The following is a 17,485-nucleotide window of genomic DNA, read 5'->3' as shown; positions in this document are numbered from 1 at the left end:
CCCCCGTTTTTTCCTATGAGTTTTATAATTTTCGGTCTTATATTTAGATCTCTGATCCATTGTGAGTTAATATTTGTATATGGTGTAACCTAAGGGTCTAGCTTCATACTTTTCCATGTACATATCCAATTTTCCTGTCATTTATTAAAAAGATTGTTTCTTCCCCTTTGAATGGTCTTGGCACCCTTGTCAAAAATAATTTGATCATATATATAAGGGTTTATTTCTGGGTTCTCTACTCCATTGTTGTATATGTCTGTCTTTATACTGGTATCACATTGTCTTGATTACTGTAGCTTTATATAATAAGTTTTGACTTCAGGAAGTATGAGACCTCTAACCTTGGTTTTTTTTTTTTCCAAGATTGTTTTGGTTATTTGGAGTCCCTCGAGACTTCATATGAATATCAGGAAGGATTTTTCTGTTTCTGCAAAAATCATAATTGAGATTTTGATAGGGATTGCATTGAATGTGTAGATTGCTTTGGGTAGAGTTGACATGTTTAACATATTGTTTTCCAGGCCGAGAACACGGATGTTTCTTCATTTATTTGTGTCATCTATAATTTCTTTCAACAGTGTTTTGTAGTTTTCAATGTAAAAGTCTTTTACCTCCTTGGTTAAGTGTATTTCTAAGTATTTTATTCAGATACTATTCTTTGCTATTTTGATGCTTTCTGATGCTATTGTAAATGGAATTTTTTTTTTAATTTCCTTTTTAGATTGTCATATCAAAATGCAACATTTTTGGCAAGTAGATGTTGATTTTGTATCCTGCAACATTTTGCTGAATTTATTTATTCTAACAGTTTTTGTTTTGTGTGGAATCTTCAGGGTTTTCTACTTGTAAGATTACATGGTTTGCAAACAGGAATAATTTTACTTCCTTTCCGATTCTGGCTAGGACTTCCAGCATGAAGATATTCTTTCGTTGTCTTCTAGAAACTATAGTTTTAATTTTGCATTTAGGTCTATGATCCATTTGTAAATGATGTCAGACAAGAGTCAAGGTTAAATTTTCTGCACAGATGTCCAGTTGCTCCAGTACCATTTATTGAAAAGACTGTCTTGTCTTCCACTGGATTGCAGTGTTGCCTTTGCTGTAAACTAGGTGATCTTAGTATATGTCTATTTTTGGACACTCTCTACTCTTCCATTTATTTGTATTTCTAGCCTTGTACGAATAACAGTCTTAGTAATTATAGCCTATGGTAAGTCTTGGAATCTAGTAGTACGTGTCCACAACTTTATTGGTTTTTTTTTTCTTTTTTCAGGTTATATTTGGCTGTTATATGTCATTTGCATTCTATTTTCTAAATAAAATTTAGTATCAGTTTGTCACTTTCCACAAGAATACCTACTAGGATTTTTATTGGAATTTCATCCAGTCTATAGATCAATTTGGGAACAGTGGGTACCTTTAATAACGTTGAGACTTTTAGTCTCTGAATGTGTTAAATCTTTCTGCTTATTTAGATCTTTTTAATATTTCTCATCAGTGTTTTTATAGTTTTCAGTATAGAAATCATACACATCTTCCTATATAGACTTGTTCCTAGATATTGTTTTTCCAGTTTTATTGAGATATAATTGTATTAGTTTAAGGTGTGCAACATAATGATTAGATATGTGTGTATATTGTGAAATGATTACCACAATAAGTTTAGTTAACATCCGTCATGTCGCATAGTTACTTACACCTCACAAAAATTGTTTACTTATTATAAGAACTTTTTTTTTTTCTTTTACAGTAGAAAAGGAAAGTTTTATTAGAAGGGAAAGTACACTTTCAGATATGGAAGCGTGCCTGAGCAAGAGAATCGTAGCTCAAGAGGCCAAGAATTTATACGATCTATTTTCTCATCAAACTTCAAATGTGCAACATAATATTGTTCACTGTATTACATTCTCAGAACTTATAACTGCATGTTTGTACCTTCTAGCTACATTCACCCTCCCCTGCATCTCCCTCCCCTGCTTCTGGCAACTACCAGTCTGTTCTTTGTTATCTGTATATGTCGTGTGTGTGTGTGTGTGTGTGTGTGTGTGTGTGTGTGTGTGTGTGTGTGTGTTTGATTCCACATTTAAGTGAAATTATATAGTATTTGTCTTTCTTTGTCTTATTCCACTTAGCACAATGCCCTCAAGCTCCATCTATGTTTTCATAAATGGCAGGATTTCTCCTTTTTTTAATGGTCAAATTATATTCTGGTGTGGGTGTGTGTGTGTAAAACAACTCATATTTTCTTTATCCAGTCGTCTGTTGATGGACAGTTAGCTAGTTTCCATGTCTTGGCTGTTGTAATGGTGCAACAAGTATTTTTTAAAATGCTGCTATAAATGGTATTGTTTAAAAATGTTTTTTATTTCTGTTGTTGGTGGAATATATATAAACTATTTTTGTATAATTACTTTATATTCAGTGACCTTGCTAAATTACTTATTGATTGTAATACTTTATAGATTCTTTTGGGTATTGCTCGTAATTATGACGTGTGTGTGTGTGTGTGTGTGTGTGTGAAGCATCTGTTCTAATAGCTTCCAAGAAAGGATACCATTGGAGATAGTATTGAGACCTATATATTTAAAAATACTTTTATTTGATCTTCATAATTGATTGACAGTTTTTTTGAGTGTAGAGTTAGAGGTTTAAAATAATTTTTCTCAGAAGTTTGAAGGCATTGTCTTGTTTCCAGAGTTGCTGGTGGAGAAGTCTGATGTGATAAGATTTTTTTCCTCTATGGAACCTTTCCCCCTTCCCAGCTTTATTGAGATATAATTGATACATAATATTGTGTAAGTATTCTGTGGAATCTTATACATGCTTCCCTTTGTCCTCAGTGTTTTGAAATTTTATAGCGATATGTCTTGGTGTAGGTTTTTTCACTTGTTGTGTTCACTGTTAGTTGATTCTACTTGTGTCTTCAGTTTTAGACATTTTCTTAAATTTCTCTCTCGTCCGTTTTAAACTACACTTATATGAATGCTGACCTTCTGGAGTGGTCTAATTTTTTTCTCCTTTTCATATTTGTTTTTCTTACTCTATATTCTGGGAGGTACCTTCAGTTCTGTCCTATAGCCCATATACATGTATGTGCATGTATTTCTGTTATCATGGTTTTAATTTTTCAAAAGCCTCCCTTTTTATTTGTTATTTGAATGTGCCTTCCCCTCTTTTTTGGCCTCCTTATTTTTCTTTAGCTTCAAGTTGTTTTAGGTGTTTTGTTTGTTTTTGTTTTTGCCTCTAAACTTCCCTTAAATGTCTGGATATCCTGTCTACTCATATTTAAGAGTAAAGTACTAAAAAGCAGATTAAAAATTCAGCTCTTTGTGCAAGGGCAAAATTCGTGAACTGTTAGGTGTTACTGTATGGTGATCTGGTTGGGATGGGCTGATTGGGGGATCCCCATTTGTTATATCTTTATTTTTTCTTTTAAACCACTATATTGAGGTATAATTGACCTTAATTAATTAATTAATTAATTTTTCCATGGAGGATGATCAGCTACCTCAGAGAAGAGTTCTTTCTTCTACCTGGCATGTATGGGCCTGAATGCCAGCCTTCTTAGACTCAGGTGGAAAAAGGAAGTCCAGGATCTTTATCGTGCAGTAGGGAGATTTCCTCTTTTTAGTTTATTTTCCCCACACTCAGCTCTACTCAGTTCAACCATAGTGGAAAATAAACTTCCACTCTTCTGTTAGCGTGGTATGGGCTACTCACTGATCAGCATGGGGAGAGGTTCTGGGGATCTGACTACTCTTTATACAGACTTTTGACCAGTCTTGTTTTCAGCATTAACTGTACTTGGTGCCTCTAATTTGAGTTTTCCCATGGTTCTGTGGAAGGAAGTAAAACTACTCCTTTCCTTACCACTAACCTGGGTTTAAATTTTCTTTGGTCTTCTAAATTAGTTACCAGCTTCCAAAATTTTGTTGTTTTGTGTCCTCCCATTTGTCCTTCTTACTTTATTCGGGTTTATGACTCTTTAAAAATTAAAAATACCTTTTTTATAAACTTCATAGTTTGTAGGAGCAGCAGTAGATAAGATGCGGTGACACATATTTAACCAAAAGTCCAAATGTCTTTTCTACTATTCTATTTAACATTGACCCAGCTGATGGTGCAATGGGTTCCTCTCGCATATGGGGCCAGGGCAATGTGGGGGGCCGGTAAAAGGCTTTACTTCCTAAGCTGTAAGAAATATCTTTTATTATTGTATTAAAAAATAAATACAGGCTACTGTCAGTATTAATGCTAAGAGTTACTTACCTCTTAAATGTCTGAAGTTTATTTTTTAGAGTCCAGTATCAGGAATTTCCTGTTATTTATATTTATATTTCACATTAATATTAGGATAATTATATTAAGTATTATACTAATTCTAAATTAACCTTTCTAGATCGGTTGAGAAGAGGCAACCCTTGGTTGACCTCACAGATTGCAAGGACCTTGTCAGTTTACAATCCACCCCCCCTTTTTTTTTAATGCCTACAACACCTGGTATTCCTAGATGGTCTCCCATCCAAGTACTAACTAGGCTCAACCCTGCTTAGCTTCTAGGATCAGACGGCATTGGGCTTGTTCAGGGTGGCATGACCGTAGACATAATTTCTGGACTTTAAAGCCTGTGGCCACAGATTGCAAGGACCTTGTCAGTTTACAATCCACCCCCCCTTTTTTTTTAATGCCTACAACACCTGGTATTCCTAGATGGTCTCCCATCCAAGTACTAACTAGGCTCAACCCTGCTTAGCTTCTAGGATCAGACGGCATTGGGCTTGTTCAGGGTGGCATGACCGTAGACATAATTTCTGGACTTTAAAGCCTGTGGCACATATAGTATCATTAGGTATAGCTACTCGCTTTATTTTTCATATACTATTAACGAACAATTTAAAAGTTTATACTGATGTTTGGCAGACTTGAAACTTTCAGCATGTTAATAGGAAAGCATATTTTGATTGCTTTTGCTGTCATGTTGGAAACATTATCCTATAGCAGACGTGAGCTGATGACAGAAAATCTCAGCATTGGGAATGTCCTCATTTCACACTAACTCTGGGCACTAATCCGAATGCAACAGTAAATACTCTGCATTTGCTGTCAACTGAGCTGTTACAAAGTATAGTTGTGTTTAGGACTGGAAAGCTTTTTTCTTAACCTATTTAATAGCATGTTAATAACCAGGTAGCAGGAATTATTGGAATACATTTCACTATTCGCATTTAATTTTTTTTTTTTGTCATGGATGAAATTCCATATGAAAATAATTGGTGAAATAACAAAATTACTTTAACACTTTGTCCCAAGCCAGTGTGTACTTCATTTACATGTATTACAGTTTTCTCAATTACTTTTTGGTTATTTAGTAGGCCTCTTTTTTTTTTTTTTGCCCTTATATTTTTGGGGAGGCTAGAGAACCAGAGAAAGTTATAGTGAGCACATTATGTGAGGAAGAGTGGGCAGAAAAGCTAGAACATAAGGAGACAGTGGAATTGGAGAAGTCCAGGAAATAAAATGGTTCGAGAAGACAAAATGGTAAACATGGGGAATACTTCTTGGTAGTCAAAGATATGGACTAGAAAATAATCAGTTCCTCAATTAATAGGTCATCTGCATTTGTGGCTACACATACTTTTAACTTCACAACTGAGTGATGAAAAGAAATGTATATAAAGCATTTGGCCCAGTGCATGCTATTTAGTAAGCCCTTTATAAATATTATTTGTCACCATTTCCACCTTTCATCATTCACCTATTTCTTCAATCCACAAAACTGATAGTCATCCTTGATTTTTCCTTTTTTCTTCATTCCCCATATTAAATCAATCACTAGATCTCATTGATTATATTTCCTAGATGTATCAAAATAAGTCTTGTTCATTCCTGTTTTTTTTTTTTTGATGTTTAAGCCTTTCTGCATTTTTTTTCTTCTTACTTTAGGTCCTTTTTCACTTTGGCCTCAGTTTGGCTGAAGTATCATATCACCCTTCTGTAATCACCTTTCTTAATCACCTCAGGCAGAGTTTGCATTTCTTTCACATTGCTCTCTTAGCACCTAGTAGATCTCATTTAAGTCACTTAATTTGTAATTATTTATATATGAGTGTCTTTTCAGTTAGACTGTAGCTATTTCAGGGTTAGGGATAGTGTTGTAACTATCTTGGTTTCCCACCTCCCATATTGGTACCAGACAACATGATTAGTTTTCAATAATGTATTGAATGATTGAATAAGTGAAAACATTAACATAAATGCTCAGTTTCTAAATAACTAAAAACATGTGTGGCAAGTTCAGTGATTTTATTAAGGGTACACTTAAGAGTGGCCTGAGCATTTTAGAGAAAACATGTGTGGTAGTGATACAGAAATTGTTTTGAAGGTACTTGTGCTTATGAGTTTGCAAGTTAGTAAAGAAAGACCTCTGAAAAAGAGTCTCTCCGACTCTAAGTTACTTTTATAACAATTGTATATTTTTAGGTGTAGCCTTCCAGATTTTCTGTATTTTTTTAATTTATTTTTCAATTACAGTAGATAATATTATATTAATTTCAGGTGTACAACATAGCAATTAGACATTTATATATCTCAAAAAGTGATCACTCTGGTTTAAGTCTAGTACCCACCTGTCGCCATATATAATTATTACAATATTATTGACTGTATTCCCTAAGCTGTATTTTACACCCCGTGATTGATTTTATAACTGGCAATTTGCACATCTTAATCCCTTCCTCCTTTCACCCATCCCCCCAACCTCTTTCCCATCTGGCTACCACTAATTTGTTCTATCTCTGAGTTTGTTTCTGATTTGTTTGTTTGTTTATTTTGTTTTCTAGATTCTAATTAAATATTTTCTGTAACTTCCTACTAGCGCCTATACAAGGCTTCCAATTCACCTTCTTTCAGTCCTATATCCTGTAGTTACAACCAAGCATCCCTTCTCTCTCTGTACCTGGTGCCTTTGTGTTATTTCTTCAGCTTTTATTCATTCAGGGAACTACTTAGGCAACACCTAGCCACAGTACCAATATATAGTAGGCACTCAATAGATGTTGAATAAATAAATGATGTCTTTCCTGTTTTTGCCCAGCAGACTAAATCACTTTCTTTACATATAACATATTGTATGTATTATAGTTTTATGAGTGATTCTTAGTTTGCTGGATTGTAAGGGGGGTGGAGGAGTGATTACTTTCATCTAGGACTTAGGAAATGCTTATTAAGATTTTGAATGAATAGTGGGAAAATGGACTTAACAGTTATTAAAATTTGCTATATGTTTCCCAGGGTTCTATTTATGTTGATATACCTACAGGAAAATAGGTTATCTAGGCACTTTAGCTTATCTTTGTTATATTTGTATGCTAAAGATTTCTGGCCAAGATTTCTCTTATGGCATCTGTAGGAAACTTTTATAGGAACTTGTTTTGTGTTTACAATTTGAAAGATTTTCTTATATACTATCATATTTCATATATTATTTTATATTCAGTATATCAAAATGCTGTTACACTTTTATTTCTATTTATTTAATTTCTATTTAATTGTGCATTGCAAATACAGTAATCTCCCCTTATCTGTGAGTTCACTTTCTACAGTTTCACTTACCGTAACGCAGTCGACTGCAGTCTGAAAATACTAAATAGAAAATTCCAGAAGTAAGCTTTAAATTACATGCTGTTCGAGTAGTGTGTTGCAGTCTTGTGCCTTCCCACTCCGTCTTGCCCAGGACGTGAACCATCCCATTGTCCAGCATAGCCACTCTGTATTTGCTACCTGACCGTTAATCACCATCTCAGCTAATCAGAGAGAGACCATGTTCACATAATTTTTATTACACTATATTTTATGTAACTTTTATTATTAGTTGCTGTTGTTAATCCCTTATTAGGCCTGATTACACACATTTTACAATGTAAAATAAATCACCATATTGGGATGTGAACCCAACTTGAATTCCTGTGATAAACTCCACTTGGTCATGATTTATTATCCTTTTTAATGTATTGTTGGAGTCTACTTGTAAATATTTTGTTGAGATTTTTTATATCTTTGTTCATTAGGGTTATCGGTCTGGGGTTATAATTTTTGTAATTGGTTTTTATATCAAGATGTTGCTGACCTCATAGCGAATTGGGAAATATTTCCCCTTATTATATTTTCTAGAAGAGTTTGTTTAGAATTGGTGTTATTGCTTCCTTAAATATCTGGTAGATTTTGCCGTTAAAGCTGCTATCTGGCTCAGAGATTTCTTTGTGTAAAGACTTTTAAATACAAATTCAATTTCTTTAATAGATATAGGACCATTCAGGTTATATATTTCATCTTAAGTAGCTTTGGTTCTTTGTGTTTTTCAAGTAATTCTATAAATTTTGTTGAATTTCGTGAACATAACATTATTCATAATATTCTTTCATCATTCTTTTAATACTGTTACCTGTTTTATTCCTAATGTTGGTGTTTGTGTATTCTATTTTTTATCTGTTTATTAGGGGCTTATCAATTTTCTTGATTTTCTCAAGAGACTTAGGTTCTGGTTTTATTGATTTCTCTTTACAGTTTTCTCATATATCAATTTCATTGATTTTTACTTTTATCCTAATTGTTTCTTCTGCTTGCTTTTGGTTTATTTTTCTAATTTTTCTTAAGCAGACATTTACACTATTGAGTTAAAGACCATTAATCTTTTCCGATAGAAACATTTAGTGCTAAAATTTCCCTCTGAGTACTGCTTTAGGTGTATGTCACATTTTTTCATTTATCATTTTTCATATTCAGTAAAAATATTTTCTGATTTGTGGCTTTCTCTTTAAACCATGGGTTACTTTCTGTCATTAATTTCCAAATATTTGGGGATTTCTAGTTAACTTTCTATTATTGGTTTCTAGTTTAATTCAGTTGTGTCCATATTATGTCCATATTACAAATAACATTATGTGCGTATATCATACATGCTTTGTATAATTTCAGTTCTTTTAAATTTGTTGATATGTTTTATGTCTCAGAATATAACATATCTTGGTGCATGTTCTGTGTGTCCATGAAAAAGATTATATGCTGCTGTTTTGGGGTAGTATATTGTCTTTTATATCCTTAATGATTTTCTGTCTACTTCTACTTTAGATTATTGAGAGAGAAGTGACGTCTTTCACTAATAGTAGTTTTTTCTGTTTTTCTTTTCAATGATATAATTTCTCAGTGGTTTTGTATTTTGAAGCTCTGCAGTCAGGTATATACACATTAACAATTATTATGTCTTCTGAATGCATTTAGCTCCTTATTATGAAATTGCCCTCTTTATTCCTAATAATATTCCTTATTTTAAAAATATACATCTTCTGATATTCATATAGTCACTTGAGCTTTCTTCTCTTCCCTTCTTTCTCTTTCTCCACTAATTTTTCCACTAATGTACTTTTTAATAGAGATCTAATTCACATATAAAATTCATCCTTTCAAGTGTACAATTCCATGGTTTTTAGTATATTCACAAGCTATACAACCATCATCATCATCAATTCCTGTATATCTCATTACCCTACACACACAAAGAAATGCCATACCCTTTAGCAGTCATGCTTCATTCTCCCCTACCTACCACCCCTAAAGTCTTTTTATTATTCCCAGATCCAATCTAAGATACCATATTGAGTTTAGTTGTCATGTCCCCTTAGACTCCTTCAGTATTTGATGGTTTCTCCATATTTCTTTATTTTTCATGACCTTTACAGTTTTGAAGATAACTCGTCAGATATTTTATAGAATATCCTTCCACTTGGATTTGTCTAATGATTTTCTCATTATTAGACTGGAATTGAGGGCTTGGGGATAAGACCATCATAGAGATGTACTGTCTTTCTCACTATATCATATCAGGGAAATCATGATTTCACCATGACATAGTACCGGTACTATTAACTTTGGCCACTTGGTTAAGTTGGTGTCTGCTAGTTTTCTCCACTGTAAAATTACTATTTTTTCCTTTCCATACTTTATTCTTAGGAGGTGAATCATTAAGTCCAGTGCACACTCATGGGAAGGGAAATCAAACTTCACTTCCAGAATGGGATATATCTACATATATTATCTAGAGTACTACTATAAGGAAGATTTGTCTCTTCTTCCCCAGTATTTTTTTGATTCAGTAATTTATGCCAATATGTACTCATTTAAATTTATTTTATACTTTGGTTTATGATCCAGTACTATGAATTGTTTTAGTTTTGGCCATTAGGAACTCTTTCATGTTGACTTCTGGCATGCCTCCATCCTTTTTCTTTAGCATTTCCTTACTTTCAGTCACTATAAGATGTTCCACACTCATCTTGTTTTTCTTTTTCTTTTCCTTTTTTTTTTTTGGCCCCAGTTCTAGAATCAAGTATTTCTCCAAAGAGCTTTGGTTCCTTTTATTAGAAAATGGTATTTAGCAGCCAAGATGTGAGGAATTAGATGTGCTTGTTGCTACTGGGTGTGACTACTTTTGGGCTATAATTTGTTTTTTTAATAAGCAGCTTTAAAGTAAACAATTCAGTGGTCTCTACTATATTCATAAAGCTGTGCTACCATCACCACAGTCAATTTTAGAACATTTTCTTCACTCCAAAAGCCCCGTACGTTTTAACAATCACCATTCTTCCTTCCCAATTTTATTTTCACACCCAGCCCTCAGGAACGACTAATCTATTCTGGACATTTCATAAATATGTGGTCTTTCATGATTCTCTCTTCTTTCACATAGCTAATGTTTTTGAGGTTCATCCACATTGTAGCATGTGTCAGTACTTTGTTCCTCTTCATTGCTGAATAATAGTCTAGTGTGTGAATATATGCCACATTTTATTTATCCATTCTTCAATTGATGGACAATTTGGGTTGTTCCTACATTTTGGCTGTGAACATTTGTGTACAAGTTCTTTGTGGAAATGAAATGCCTTACTTGGAAGTAATGCTTTCATTTCTCTTTGGCATACACCGAGTAGTGGACTTGCTGAGTCACATGGTGACTATGTTTATTCTTTCAAGAAACTGCTAGATTGTTTTTCAAAGAGGCTATACCATTTTGTATTCCCATCAGCAGTGTATAAAGCATTCCAACTTCAAGGCATTCTGGCCAACATTTTTTTTATTATTTGTCTCTTTAACTACAGGCATCCTAGTAGATGTGAAGTCGTATCTCGTGATTTTGATATGCATTTCCCTGGTAGCTAATGGTGTTGAGCATTTCTCCATGTGCTTATTGGCTATTTGTTTATTTCCTTTGGATAAATTTCTATTCAGATACTTTGCCTACTTTTAAATTGAGTTATTTCTATTATTACCACTTTTTACATATTTTGGATACATGTTCTTTATCAGATAAATGATTTGCAAATATTTTCTCCCATTCTGTGGGTTGTCTTTTTCATTTTCTTTGTGGTGTCTTTTGTTCATTCTGGCATCCCCATTACATGTATGTTAACAACTTTTGTAGTTGTCCCATAGTCCTTGGAAAGCCTGGTGTTTTTTGTTTTGTTTTTTTTGTCTTTATTCTCTTTGCTTTTTTGTATTCAAAGATTCTGTGGATATTTCCTCTAACTTGGAGATTCTTTCCTAAACTCTTTGTGGTCCTAAGCTGATCAAAGGCATTCTTCATTTCTATTAGTGTTTTTTATCTCTAGCATTTGTCTTTGGTTCTTTCTTAGGACTTCCATTTCCTTGCTTACATTGCCCGTCTGCTATCTACTTAATCCATTAGAATCCTTAGAGTTCTCAGAAAATTAAAAATAGAAACTACCATATGACCCAGCAATTCTACTTCTGGGTATTTATCCAAAGAAAACAAAAGCAATAATTCAAAAAGATATATTCTCCCCATGTTCATTGCAACCTTGTTTACAGTAGCCAAGATATGGAAGCAACCTTTGATAAAATGAATGGATTAAGAAGAATGTGGTACCTATATACAATGGAATATTACTCAAAAACATAAAAAAGATGACATCTTGCCAATTACGATAACATGGGTAGACCTAGAGAAAATTATGTTAAGCGAAATAGAGAAAGACAAATACCGAATGATTTTACTTATACGTGGAATCTAAAAAACAAAACGAAGAAGAAACAAACTCAGATACAGGGAAGAAACTCATGGTTGCAGAAGGGGAAGGAGGAGAGAATTGAGAGGAAAAGAGAAGGGGATTAAGTTCAAACTTACAGTTATAAGTCACAGGGATATACAGCATTGGGAATAGAGTAAATAATATAAGTATGTATGGTAACAAATGGATAAGAGACTTATTGTGGTGATCACATTATAAAGTATTTAAATGTCTAATCACTATGTCATACACCTGAAACTAATACAATATCGTGTCAACTATAATTAAATAATTTTTAATATATTTATTAAATTTAATAAATTCAAAAAGAATCCTCTGAATATTAATCATAGTTGTTTTAAATTTCCAGTCAGATAATTCCAGCATCCCTGTAATGTCCGGTTCTGATCACTGCTCTGTCTCTTCATTTGTGATTTTCCTTTTGGTACACCTTGTAATTTTTTTCTTGATAGTTTAATATACTGTACTAGGGAAAAAGAACTGCTATAAATAGGCCTTAATAATTTAGTGGTAATGTATAGGGGAAAGGGGAAGCATTCTACACTCCCATGATTGGGTCTCAGTCTTTTAGTGAGCTTGACTCTGGACTGTAAGCTTTTCTAAGGTAGGACATGCAGGCTGGAGTTGGGTACTGTATTCTCTTCCCCCAGGTCATTTAGACTCTGATAATACCTCAGCATGTTAGGCTCCAGTTAACTAGTTTTCCCTGAGGGCAGGCCTTGTTAAGAACAGAGTTCTCTGTTTCAAATATATAACTACATTTCTTTTGCATATCACTATACAGTTGTCTCAGAACAATTTGTTGAAAAGACTTTCCAAACCCCATTGAATTGCCCTTATACTAGTAACAGATCATCTCCATCACTGTAGATTTGTCGTTGTTTTGAAATTGGAAAGTGTGGTTGTCTAGTTCTCCTTTTTATATTGTTTTGGCTATTCTAGGTCCCATGAATTATTATATGGATTTTAGTATCAGCCTTTCCATTTCTGTAAAGAAGTCAGCTGGGATTCTCATGGATCACTTCTTTTCTCCTCTCCCCTCTCTTGGGCATTGTAGAGGAGCTTTGTGTGCATGTCATTGATTGCCTTAGCCTTCCTTCTTGTGGGATCCTCAAGTTAAGCCAAAGGTGATAGTTTAGGGCCTTCTAATTACTTCCTATGACTTTTCTAAGCATGTGCATCTATCCTAGACATATGCACAGACCTACACATTGACCTGGTCTTCTAGATTCTTAGGAATTTGTCAGAGCTTTTCAAAGCCTTTATGGACATCTCATATCCCAGCTTTTCCTATTAAATTTTGTGGTTAATCTCTTTTGGCCCTAACAAGCAATTGGGGTCTTCTAGGGAACCACTAGAAGGGTCAAATAATAATAGTGCTTTGGAAGTAAGGCTTTGAAGAAGTTCCAACCCATTTTGTGGCTGCTGTTCACTTCGAATGTGAGCTGTTTTTTTGAAGGCTACCATGGCTCTGGAGAGCCGGGCATGGTACTAGGGCAAATTAAAAGACCAAAAAGTTTACTGTTATTATTGAAGTTCAGCTTAAATAGACACTCTCTGAATTGCTGCAAGCCTTTGGTTATTTTCTAGATTGTGAAGAGGTTGATTCTTACAATGTTGCTAATTTTCTCATTGCTTTTTTTGAAGAAAGAATTTTTGAGGGGCCTGACTGCAATTTCCACTAATGTCCTTAGTTTATTTACTCTTAGCTTGTCCTTTAATTCCCTTCCTCACTCTCTTTTACTGGTATTGTTAAAGGAAGCTCTTTCTGGATTTCTTTGTATTTGAAATATGGGATACTGCCAGTGACATTCACTGCAGCAATATTTACAATAGCAAAAGAGTGAAAAAAACCAAATGCCCCAGAATAAATGTTTTTTTAAAAAATGATTCATCTGTATATCCATATGATGGAACATTGCACAGATACTAACAATCATACATATGAAGTTTATTTTATGACATAGGAAAATGTTATAATATATAGATGGAAAAAGACAGTATAAAATACAGTACATTTAAATTTTTGAAAGTAAGTTTTGTAAAGTAAAGAAGCATATGTACCAACAAACTACTGGAAGGAGCTATTTCATATGGTAGCATTTATTTTTCTGGGTGGTTTTTAAATTATTTGAGTAAAAAATATATATCTTTGTTCTGTATTATGTACCATAAGGTTGTATTAATTATTTTTTGTTATAAAAATAAAATATAATTAATGTGACATATCTGTCCATATTACTGTTTTCGTTCTTGTGAGTTCAATTAAAAATTATATAGTTGTTGAGTTTTAGTGATTTTGCATAAACACATATTTGAAGAGATGCTATAAGAATGTGCTAATAATCATCCTGGCATTTGGGTTAACAAAAATATATACAAGCTCTTTTAATCCCCACTGTTTATGGAAAGGATTTTTGTTTCTTTGGGGTGTAATAGGGTGAATTATTAGGTAGATGAATAATCTGTCGTCTCATTTATTAGCATTTCATATTTTCTTTTTCTTTTTAGGCGCATATTAAGTTTCCTATTGACTACCCATATTCACCACCTACCTTCAGATTCTTGACCAAAATGTGGCACCCCAACATTTATGAGGTAAGAGACATCTATTGTAAATTTCTCTGAAGATTTATATTTTTAGATATAATCTTTTACAATAGCCTTTATATGTCCATGCTTCAGTAGTTATTCTATAGCCACAAAGGACTATTCATGGCTTCCCACTTTTTGTTAGCAGCCTCTAGTTTAATTGTTCAAAACCGAGGGTAGTTTTATAATAAGTGTATATTATAGTTAATCTAATTAAGGCTTTAAACCTTGGCTAAAATTATAATGCATATGTGTTGACATTTGCATTTTTAAAATTTAGTAGATGAAAGTCATACAAATTTATTCATGTACCTGTCTTCTAGCCTCCATAGCAAGGGTCACCTGTTGCTATGATCAGAGATTCAGCTTTTGGGGGGGATTTATCCTGCTGTATTTGGACTGTAGAGCAATTGAGCCTTTTTTGGAATATATCCAAGGTGAAAATTAGCTTTAGACTAATCTATAAGGATACTAGAATGATGCATTATGTTTCTCAGAATAATAGGTCAGGGCCCACTAAAATATTTTTTGAGTTCACTCCTTTACCATTATATAATTTTTTTTTTTCTTTGCAGTAGAGCTTTGAAATGGTCTCATTTTATTGTAATTGTGGCCCAAGCATTAAAATTGCTTTGTAAAATTTTTAGCCTTAGTCATATAGTCCTTTTTTAAGCCTGGTGGATATTGGGAAGTGAAGTACCTTTGCTCCAGAAACAGCTACATAGCCTTTAAAATGCTTGTTAGCAAGAAATGAAGAACTTACCCAAAGGTCCTGAATTTGGATCTCAAACCTGTATAAATTAGCACGCTGGCGCAGCTTTATCGTTTTTCACAGCCTGCTTTTTTTCTGTAAGGCTTTATCTTCATTTTTCTTTCCTTCTTAAAACACGACAGATTGGTGCTTAAATGTGATATGTGGTTACATTTTCAGAAATAAGTTCCCAGAATATTTTCTTTTAGTGTATATGGTATTTGACATAATCATAATACAAATAAACAACAGTGGGTACCTTATTCTAGTCTATATCACAGATTTATCCTGCCTAGGAAACTGAGTTCAGGACACAAAGAAATATTTTTATATCCCTGTCCATTTAACAATCAGAAGTTCTTCCCTTCAAAATTATATAGTATATATAGATTTTAGATAGCAAAATTGAGAAGATTCAAGCTTTTGTCTTGCTGTTAAGAACTAATTTTAAAGCCGTATACTCACTTGTTTGTATCTTAGTTATCTAATTCTCAAACTTCACTCAAAAAGAATAAAGGATACAGAGCTCTGGCAGAAGAAAGTGTAGGTAGATAAACTCCCTTTCCACTTTTTTTTTTTTTTTTGCTACTTAGGCTGTTTAGTTCTATATCATAAGATTTAGCATTGGATCATTATTTTAAAAATATTTTTCATATTCATAATAAATTTTAACAAAATAATGCATGCAGATCTTAAAATTATGCAGTCATTTTCCATGTCATAAATATCTTGTTTTTAAAAGAAGTGATAAATCATAGTTAAAAATTATATTTGATGTAGCCAAACAGTTCGTTAGAGATTCTTCTCACATTAGTTAATTTACTTTTGCTACACTCTGGAAATGGTATCAGAGCTGAACTTTTTTTTGCCATTTCTGAGATACTTTATTTTTATGGTGACATTAACGAAATCCAATAAGTTTCAGCTGTACACTTTAACAGTAAGGCATATATATATTTACACTGTGTGTTCACCTCCTGTAGTTAGAACTGAACTTTTTGAGGGCCCATGTCACTATTTGTGATTCTAGAGATGGTTGGAGCTCATGGTTCTTGGCCAAAGGAATAATATTACTGGAAATTGCTCCCTACTTACCTGCCTATGGTAGAAACACAATAGATCTCAAATTGCTCTAGTCACCAAAATGTTTACTGCAGAGTTATCTATTCTAAGTACCTAGGGATAAACTGAGAGGAACAATGAGAGTAACACCAACAAAACAAATATACAAAAAGCAAAAGCCTACTCAAATGTCAAAATAAGGGAATTGATGAAAGAGTTTATGTTATACTAACTTCACGAGCACTAAAAATAAATATTATAGACTATCATTGGTAGAAAAAAGTTTATTATGTCAGCTTTTAAAAATCACAAGAGCTTTGGTTACAGTTTTATTAAATACATACACTGGTACATGACTACAGCCTCAGTCTTTTTTGTTGTTGTTGAATAACAGTCTTTTTGCATGTGGTAAGCAATCCATATGTGTTTTGACTGAAACTAAATGTACTCATGGATTAGGTCCTATAATTTAAGTTTACAAACCAAAATATTAAGATTATTGTGGTGAATTCTTCTATCCATATACTGAGGGAGTTATAATTAGGTTATGAAACATTTCAGTTTATATAAACCATAGTTGTTAAAACCAGTGATTGATATTAAAGGTGATTATAGCATCTCTGCAGGTTTTAAGCAAGGACATTTTTTTTCTTTTTATATACTTTAGGTACAGATGTGTCTGAAAACAGTGAGATTTAATTGCTTCTCAGGATTCTTGAATCTTGATTTATCATGTTTATTTCTATTTTGAAATGATTTTTTAGAAGAATAGTGCTACAGTGTTTCTTAACTAAGAAATATATCTTGGAAATTTGTCAAAACATAATATAACAAATGTTTAATTTTTATTTTATTTATTTTTATAATGGTGACATTGGTTAATGAAATCCAGTAAGTTTCAGGTATACAATTCAGCAGTAAGGCATATATATATTGTGTTGTGTGTTCACTACACATAGTTAGATTTCTTTCTTTCACC

The 17,485-nt window shown here is 33.1% G+C and overlaps 1 protein-coding gene and 2 pseudogenes across 2 annotated transcripts in view; 1 reads left to right on the top strand and 2 right to left on the bottom strand.

Moving 5' to 3' along the window:
- The window catches only part of UBE2R2 (ubiquitin conjugating enzyme E2 R2), a 91,420-nt gene that overhangs the window by 60,590 nt on the left and 13,345 nt on the right, over positions 1-17,485 (top strand). For both annotated transcript variants that reach the window (XM_025049719.1, XM_006916058.3), the window contains one exon: positions 14,613-14,699. In XM_025049719.1, the coding sequence (XP_024905487.1) occupies positions 14,613-14,699 (87 nt within the window). The remainder of the gene's footprint in view (positions 1-14,612; positions 14,700-17,485) is intronic.
- Positions 4,486-4,604, bottom strand: LOC112483125 (annotated as a pseudogene).
- On the bottom strand, positions 4,686-4,804 carry LOC112483124 (annotated as a pseudogene).

The sequence above is a fragment of the Pteropus alecto genome, unplaced genomic scaffold (genome assembly GCF_000325575.1).
Source record: "Pteropus alecto unplaced genomic scaffold, ASM32557v1 scaffold206, whole genome shotgun sequence".
Lineage (NCBI taxonomy): Eukaryota > Metazoa > Chordata > Mammalia > Chiroptera > Pteropodidae > Pteropus > Pteropus alecto.
Note: the sequence above shows the minus strand (reverse complement) of the source record. Positions and strands in the feature narration are given on the sequence as shown.